General features: G+C 43.5%; 1 protein-coding gene across 2 annotated transcripts in view; it reads left to right on the top strand.

Moving 5' to 3' along the window:
- Nucleotides 1-2,956: 2,956 nt before the first annotated feature.
- The window catches only part of LRP1 (LDL receptor protein 1), a 223,339-nt gene continuing 216,871 nt past the window's right edge, over nt 2,957-9,424 (top strand). Inside the window, exons 1-2 of one of the 2 annotated variants that reach the window (XM_075681666.1) lie at nt 2,957-3,495; nt 5,794-5,910. In XM_075681666.1, the coding sequence (XP_075537781.1) occupies nt 3,384-3,495; nt 5,794-5,910 (229 nt within the window). In that variant the 5' untranslated portion in view covers nt 2,957-3,383. The remainder of the gene's footprint in view (nt 3,496-5,793; nt 5,911-9,424) is intronic. The other variant, XM_075681667.1, reaches the window with a different exon arrangement.

The following is a 9,424-nucleotide window of genomic DNA, read 5'->3' as shown; positions in this document are numbered from 1 at the left end:
TCTTTAAAGCTGCGAGCCCGGTACATCCCAGTCACGAACGGCATGCGCGTTATCAGTGTGACGCAGCATTCTCGACAGGAAAGTAGCGAGCGCCGAGTTTCAAGAAAGGAAACGCAAGCAAGGCAGATGACGATTATTGTTGTGGGACAAATATACACCCCAAAGGGTGCAACCGTTTTAAGAGTGTACACTCTTAGAAACATTTACTCCCTTTGGGGCGTATCTTGTCCCACAACGATAATCGTCATCTGTCTCGGCCGCGTTTCCTTTCTTTAACGCTGCGAGCCCGGTACTTCCCAGTCACGAACGGCACGCGCGTTATCAGTGTGACGCAGCATTCTCGACAGGAAAGTAGCCAGAGCCGAGTTTTCAAGAAAGGAAACGCCAGCAAGGCAGATGACGATTATTGTTGTGGGACAAATACACACCCCAAAGGGTGCAACCGTTTTAAGAGTGTACACTATACACTCTTAGGCAAAACGTACACCCTTTGGGGTGTATCTATGTCACACAACAATAATCGTCATCTGCCTTGCTTGCGTTTTCTTTCTTGAAAACGCCGAGCCCGCTACTTCCCTGTCGGGAATGCTTTGTCATGCTGATAACGCGCATGCCGTTCGTTACTGGGAAGTACCGGGCTCACCGCGGTAAAGAAAGGAAATGCGGAAAAGACCGATGACGATTATCGTTGTGGCAAAAGGGTGTAATTTTGCATAAGAGTGCATAAGAAAGTTTACACCCTTTGGGGTGAATATTGGCCACACAACGATAATCGTCATCTGCCTTGCCCGCATTTCCTTTCTTGAAAACGCTGCGCTCGTTACTTACCTGTCGAGAATGCTCTGTCATGCTGATAACGCGCATGCCGTTCGTGACTTGGAAGTACCGGGCTCGCAACGTTAAAGAAAGGAAATGGGGGCAAGACAGATGGCGATTATTGTTGTGTGGCAAATATACACCCCAAGAATTGCAACTGTTTTTAGAGTGCAAGAGTGTATGTCAGCACCGGTAGAATACAATCATTGCATGTACACCTTTCTTTTCACTGATAGTGGTGAGCTCCCAGTCAGGATCTTGCAATGCATGTCGTATACACTCCAACCCATTTTTATTCTGTACGTTTCCTTCTCATGATCAGGGTCCCCTTTGAGTAATTGACCTAGATAAACGCACTCCTTTAAATACTCTAGAATCGGACTGGAGATACTACTTTCACTACTTATACGCATATGCAAAGCCCCAATTTGAGACCTATATATGCCGCATTATATATATTTAGCGTTACATATAAATTAAAAAAAAACTTAATGGAAACGTAATTCGACGTAATAGTTCTGCGGAATCCCGCAAGGTGGAGAGAAGTAATTAATAAAGGGGAAATGAGACATCCACCCAAACGTAGCTAAGTGCTTCAAAGGAAACCCAAACTTGTTCCTCGAAAGAAAAGCTTTGCAGTTGTAGAAAAATTCGTCCTGGTCTTCATGGGACTGGAACCTGGGACCACCGCCTTTCCGAGGCAGCCTCTCTACCATCTGAGCTAACCAGGAAACGCAATTCATCGACTGACATTGTGTGCATTTTAACACTACGGCAAACATATATGTATTGCCTCGTGCAAAAACAATTGCAGGCACCCCCCTCTCAAGTATTTACCAAAACGCGATCATATGACATCTGTTGATTCTTGTTTAAGGCGTATGTAGTCACGCCTGAAGAGCACTTTCAAGGGGAAACAACTATCGATGACATCTTTGCTAGTTGTTTTAAAAATTGAGGTCAAAATCGGAAAACGGCCGGAGGGCCAGGTTTACTTTTGTTCACGAGAGTATACGTTGTACCAGTCATATCTATACGTATACAGCAGCCTAATCGCTTAAAATGTGGCAATTTCCCTCCTTTATTTAAAGTATTGTGTGAGATGTATGCGCTTATCTCTATCATGCTTCATTTAGCTGTGCGAACAGGACCAGTTAACCTCTTAAGTCCAAACGCATATTAGATCGGGCGCATACGCTTACAGAAGTTTGAACGTATAAACCCCACAATCTCTCGCTTTTTCTTTAATATGCTCATAGACCGAGCTGGAGCGGTCGATGTCACACACGAGTTCATTGAACGATGTCACTAAACTAGTTGCGTGCGTACTAGAGCGGAGTGTTATAAAGGAAGTGCATGTTTTATAGGCAGTCGGTGCGCTGGAACTTCTCTTTTTAAATCTTAGGTTCTTTTAATCTGCCTTTAAATATATTTATTCATAGTTTCGTTTTTTTAATGCGAGGATAAATGCCTCAGGGCATACAAGGGTATGGGATGGGGGTGAATAAGGATGATTAAATGAATGAAAATAGATTTGCTGATCTAATGAAGTCCAAGAGGGATCGATAATGCGGTCCCTGCGTCCAAGCAGTGTAATGGCTCAGATTATGCGGCTTAAATTTTATTTATTTTTGAAACAGAGGGATAACAACATATGGTTTGAAAATGTCTGAAAATCAGATATTGATGGTCCACATATTCAACATAACGAACAGTTCTCCTATAACGAAAGAAGCTCCGCGCGTGACCGGCGGTGGCGTACACGAATATATGTCGTACATATATTTCGTACGTATGTATGCAGTACGATATATTCAAGCTGTAGAATAATAAAAGTAACGTGTAAATTCTCCGATGGCTGCATACAACACGCATTATGTTGACAATTCCTCTAGTGAAAGCCACTGTACGCGCTTCAGCCGCAGAACACGCCCGTGCAGCGTTTACGTCATGCGGCCGTTGTTTTGGCCCTGCAGGCGGTTTCAAACAAAGCAATTAGACGGCAAAAGTTCGCGGAAGAGAGTTGCAGCATCCTCGGCGGGGTGCACGAGACTCTCCAAGGTTATATGTCACGCGCATATGACTGATGTGCATGCATCGTCTTGCAAGCGCTAATGAGGAGTGATATAGGGTGTGTAAGGCGCCGGTATACGCTTCCTGCATGAAGAGCCCGCGAGCCCAACGATAAAGTTGCCGTTTCGTGGCAATTGTAAATCTGCGCCAGCGCACTTTATATCAGTCCCTCGGCGCGCAGTTTGCTGCAACGGTTCGCAGAGACCGCGTGACGAGCGAGCGCGTCGTTTAGTTGTTTTCTCGAGCGCTGGATGGCGCTGCAGAGCGCGGCGTTTTTTAACAGATTTAGGCCTAGCGCTCTCCAGTAGAGCTTGTGCTGTGTCGCTCGCGAGCAGCGTGACAGCAGAGACAGCAGCACCGTAGTGAAAGGCGTAGTTTACTGTAGTTTTGTGCACGCGTGGTGCATCTATTGTGCGCGCTTGGTGTGCTCGTGAAGGTGGCGCGGGAATCATGCCTCGAAAAACTGCGTGATCTGTGCGCGAAAACTTATTGTGATGCCCAAGCCAACGCCGATGGCTGCTGCCCCTGCCTTGGCTAGCGCCGTGGTACTCCTGACGGTGTTCACAGTCGCCCTGACAGCTGATCCAACGACAGAAACGACGCGAGGTTGGTACAGAATTGTGTTTTGACTCCCCGTGAGGGTGCTTCATCGCTCAGGTTTATTGAACGCGCGAAATATCGCACGGATCACGACTTGCAGACAACAGACGCTTTTTCAACCGTGCAGCTGACTTTTCAGTGAGAGAAAGCCCCAGTATGTAAAAGCACGCGAGGGAGATGTTTTTCTTTCGGCGGCGCTCCTTTGCGTACACAGTTTGGTTGTCTTATCACGGCGCTTTTGCATCCTGTGGTCGTAGAGCCCTGTTTAAACACTCAACTCGGCGCTTGTAAGATTGCCGTCCACTGGCACGGGAGAGTAGGAGAAACGCGTTGGAGAGAGGAGGATGTGAGGCTGTGTGTTTCTTGGGGGGCGATAATTAACACCCGCGCGAATTGTGACTCATTAGCTTATCTCGGAATTGGTTGCGCCCATGTGGTTGTCATTCCGCGAGCGCCACCGCGGTCTCGTCTCCCGTTGGTGTCTCGTTCGGTCGAGTATCCGCTCTCTGTTATTATTGGCGAGGTCGTTTCCCTTCACGTGTTTTCTTCAGTCACTCGATCGGGATCAAGTGCTCCTACGCTCAGCAGGGAAGCGGTGTAGTGCGCGGTTCGCGCGAACAACCTGTCGTCCTTCGCTGTGCCACGGTTTTCGCCTAAGTTTTTTGACAGACAGTGACATGGCGCATTCGAACATCTGACTGCACGCTTGCGCCATCGGCCACCGTATTCGTAGTGCTGCGGAGGCGGGATGTAGAAGCGCCGTTCGCTCATGAGAATGTTACGAGCCAGCATCGATCGCGGCCGTACGACGCTATCCGCTGCCACCGTCTTTCGCACCCATGAACGGAACTTTTTTTCTTTGCGAGGAACACAATTTATAAAGCCCGATTCGATCAATAACTCGGGAGATTTATCTCTTTCACGCGCGTCTCCTCGATGTCTTACTAAAGCGATAGGAATAGCGGGTTAACACGCTGCACATATCGCGTCATCGCCACTCAAGTGCACGAGGAGCAGCTCACAACGCGCTTCAGTGAAACTTTGCTCAAGCACGACAGCCCCAGTAACGCTCCCAGAACAATAATTCGTGACATCTACATTTTTGATACGTCATTTATTTCACTCATATGCTGGATCAGTTTTCCGGCCAGCTGTGTGATGTACGTTACGTTACCAAAAAAAAAAAAAAGGCAAAGCTAGTTTTGATTTCTCAGGAACCTTGTTATACAAATATTAGATTAGTTTCTCTTTTAAAAGCAGTGCCACATAACACCTGAAGTAGGTCACACGAATAAACGAAAATTGTGATTTTTGAAGCCAAAGCAGAATGGTTTGAATAGACAGGCCAGATACGTTCGGCATTAATCAGTCTCACGCTGTGCGGCAGTTTATTGGTTGCTCTTTTTCTTTTTCACAAAAATATTGTTAACTGTTTGCAGTTGTCATTTTATCACTGGAAGTCTCAATGCTTTTCTCCATAGTTTGCATAATATTTCTGCTACACTCATGTCACATGCCACAATATTTTAATAGTGCTATGTAGTTATAAATCTATGTTCATATTAGTGTGATATTGTAAGGGGAGATGAATCAAATGCAGGAAGTATGCAAAGCAGTGTATTTACACACTATCTACAAGCACATAAGTCAATGAGATGGCTGACAACTTGTGTACAAAGCCCGCCGGCATCATCCTGCTTAATGCTCTGGCTAGTGCTGTGTTCATTTCTACACCAAATTACCTTCTGACAATATCTAACCTAATCTTTGGATTGTTTACTGCTGAACTTGCTTCATTCAAGAACCTAGGGACTGTTCTTGCTCAGTTAGGCATTCACATGCTTATAATTTTTTCAAATAGGTAAAATGTGTGTTAGTTAGATAATCAAAGTAGCATCGCAGATACTGCCATACCATCTTGCAACTCCGGGTACCAAGAGAGAAAGAAAAATGTAAAAATAAGGGTTGGAGGAATGCTTCGTCAGCTTAAGTGGTTGTAAAGCAGGCGATAGCAAAATGTTTTCCTTGCAGACAGCAAAGAAGCAAACAGTAAACCGAGGAAAGCAACAAGATAGGCTTGAGACGTAACATACATTGCAAATACAAAATGGGAAGCTGGACGGCAGATCAATCAAAGCTTACTCTGGTGAAAAAGCAATGTCAGCCATGAAAGCTTGCTTTGATGTTCATTGAGCACTGCAGTTGCATTCCGCAGAACAAGTTGTTTATAAGGCAGAGGACTTTTCTGAGTCTTTGTATGGCATTTGAGAAGGCCTTCATTTTTGCTGTCTCTGCTGCCTGCAGTGAAATGTCCGGATACTCAGTTTGCTTGTGCCGATGGGCAAGGCTGCATACCAAAGCAGTGGAAATGCGACTACTCCCCAGATTGTGCGGATGGCTCAGATGAGCCTGAGGACTGTGGTGAGTTACGTCTACCCTCCATTTTGTTATCTCGGTGCACTACATGAGGTATACTGCTTTTGCCGACTACAGTGACTGTGTGCAGTGGTTGAGCTGCGAGAAGGCACCGGGTGGTAAAATGGTGACCCGTGAGTTGCTCATAGTTATTTTTAGGTCTACTCATGGTTGGCTACTCAGTCAAGCAGTGGCTGTTGGCTCCTGTCTATAAGAACAACTGTGACAGCTTTTGCTGTATTTGGCAGCTTTTGTGAACATATGCGGATGCCATTCTAGAAACTTGTCCAGGTTTTTCCATCTGCAAGTACGAGCACTCTAAAGGCAGCCAATAAGCGAATAATTTCTACGGAAGTGCACAAAGTGGAGAAAAAATTGCCTTATGCAATTCTGCAGGACTTCTTTGCATAATTAATGTTCCAAGTTCTTGATAAACTTGCCCTTGCCCTACCACCTGGTAGCTTGCATGGTAGAAAGACTGCCCTGGAAAGGCAATACTGTATTAGGTTTGATCTCCATACTAAGAAGAATTTCTATTCAGTGGCGAACGTTTCTATCTGACATGGGTTCTCTTTGTAGCCTTACGTTATCATTAATGTTTGAAACTCCTATATTTTGCTTTGACTCCTTAACGGTGTGGGGAACTCTTGTCCTTTTGAATGGGGTTGTCTGGCTCCTCTCTGTCTCCGAATATGTGGAATCTTTTTTATCATTCTTGTAAAGCAATTACCTGACATCCTTTCAGTTTGTCCGTAGTAGTGAGGTTTCTTATTACATTCGCCTTATGTTATCATTAATGTTTGAAACTCTTACATTTTGCTTTGACTCCTTAACGGTGTGGGGAACTCTTGTTCTTTTGAATGGGTTTGTCTGGCTCCTCTCTGTCTCTGAATCTGTGGAATTTTTTTTTTATCATTCTTTTAAAGCAATTATCTGACATCCTTTCAGTTTGTTCATAGTAGTGAGGTTTCTTATTGCTTTCATATGTTTCTAGCAGGGTCACATTTTAATTTGCAGCATAGTGTAGTTGTTTTTTAAAGAATTTATTCTTTTAGACCAAAGCCTGATATTTCTGTACGTGTATTTCAGCAATATGTGTGTCAGAATCGACATTCCTATTTTTTTCTTCTTTCTGATAATTTTTTTTCTGCCTTTTATGCCTTTAACATAGATGTGGCTTTCCCATGCCACTTTGCACTGCAAAGCTTTTAACAGTGGATTGTATCATTGAAGGCATAACTTTTGAACGAGTGTATGTAAAATGTAATTCTTTTGTTAATCATTCATGGCATTCTCATGCAGATTTCAGCCATGTAGAATTAATTTTTGCTGGCATTTACTTATGCATTAGTCACGCAAAACATTTATTATGCAGAACCGAACCCTATAGAGTTAATTTTCCACAAGAGATGTGGCACCTGGATAACTCAAATCTGTTTTGGCTAATAATTGCTCACTACTGCTCAGAGTTTTGGGAAACTGCTGAAAAGAGAGACGGCTTGTAATTCTACCTGTGTGTCTGCGGTCAACAAAACAGCCATCCTGGACTGCCTGGGCCGGATGTCAAACTATCCTTATCACAGTGACTGATAACTCAAAAGAGTTGGTTGCGTAGTCTCGTATCACAGCTATGACAACGCTGAGTGTAACTATATTTATCTGGATGATGACTTTCCAATTCTGTAGCTGCACTGTTAGCATATTTAGTTTTTTTTCTTACCCCACTTTTACAGTGGTTACAACGCTGTGTGTGTGCACATATACTGTGTTATCTATTTTAATGTAAACAGACTCATGAAAGATCTCTCATGGTCGACATTGCAATTCCGTCGCGTCACCTGGATTACTTGAAGATGCAGACATTACTTGCAGGGCAAATTGCAGAGTTATGTTTCATTAAATAAAAAAATTAATCTAGTATTTAATCACAGTGTGAAAGGCGCAAACACATAAACATGCAAATTATAGTGTATGCAAAAAGGGTGAAAGCCAGACAAAGTGCTCCTGTCTTGTCACCTGTTTTGCATACACTAAAGCTTGCATGTGCATGTGTTTGCACCCTTCACGCTGTCATTAGGATGTACTCACTCACCCAGCAACAAGTTCTGCTAGGCTTCATTTCTCGTGTAGTCGGCCCTTCCTTTAGCATTAATCAGGCTTCGGATTAGTTTGTTTGCGTTGTGTACCAATTTGCTTAGGGACAAATTGTGCTAGTAAATAATCACCTTGGGGAACACGTCCCACTTCCAGAATTGAAACCAAAGTAATATCAATTTAGCGGAAATCAAGTATTTAGAACCAGTTTTGAGAAATGTTTCAAAATCTGTGGCTGAAATTAATTGATATTCCCCTTGACATTTATCACACTCCATTTTCCACAGTACTGTTCAGTGTTAACTGTACCATCAGTGTAGTTGCAGTAGTTACATTTGTCCTCGTAATGCTGCTTAAAGGAACACTAAAGGCAAATATTAAGTCAAGCTAAAGTGATAGGTTAGTGCTCAAGAACATCGAAGGCGCTAATATTATTGACAACAAAGCTTTGGTAATAGAGAAATCAAGGCAAATGTAGGACACGATTAGACTCCCCTGGGACATTCAAGTACTAGCTCAATGACGAAGGCATTCCTCATTACAATTCTGTTACTAGTCCTCAACGACTCATTGCATTGTAAGACGGAAGAAAATGCTATTGTCCAGTTCTATTCAATGTTTAGATAAAAGACCTCATTAACATTACCCTTGACAACAATGCGGGCAGTCGAAAGGTTTCGTATTCTCCACTCTGCGCTACACACACTTTCGTGTTTCAGTAATTTCGTTATTGCATAGTGCTGTGCTGGTTTTAATGGCTCAAGAAACTCACACAAACTGCAAGTAGCAAAAAAATTCCATGTCGATGTGATGTTGCGGGATTCCTGAAGAGTACATGCCGCTTGACCAAGAACAGCTGCCGTAGCGGATCCAACGCGGTGTCTTGACTCAGTTTCTCCATGACTGCGCACTTGTGTTTTGCGCAGAAACCCATAGTGCTGTCTGTTGGGCACCGTTTTACTCACCGATGGCAGTAAAGGGCAGTGATGTCATATGCAACGTCACCACACCTCATTCGGGGCAGGACAATTTGAATTGTGCTATAAGTATGTGGACTCTTCAGATGCAATTTTCTTGTAAACTAAGCCTTTTGTTGGCATGAAACAAGTGCTGCAAGGATTCTGGAATGGTATTTTAACAGTCCATGTTGACTTAGTATTTTCTTTTAGTGTTCCTTTAACTAGTTGGTGCAATTTGTTGCAACTGAAGGCTGCCATGAGCAATAACATTGACTGTGGTATGCCAAAATATCTAGATCATTAACATTCACTATGATATTGAGAATTATGTAGCTCATACAGTGCCTCTCTCCTTGGCATGTAAATGTCTTAATTTGCAAGACATGCAAAGAAGGGAATCGTGAGATAGCTGGAAGGTGCATGAACTTGCTGTGAACTTGTATTATATATGGAAAGTTGAACAACAA

This window comes from Dermacentor variabilis, chromosome 2 (assembly GCF_050947875.1).
Source record: "Dermacentor variabilis isolate Ectoservices chromosome 2, ASM5094787v1, whole genome shotgun sequence".
Classification (NCBI taxonomy): Eukaryota; Metazoa; Arthropoda; class Arachnida; order Ixodida; family Ixodidae; genus Dermacentor; species Dermacentor variabilis.
The sequence above is the reverse complement of the archived record's forward strand: the minus strand, read 5'-3'. Positions and strand labels throughout refer to the sequence as shown.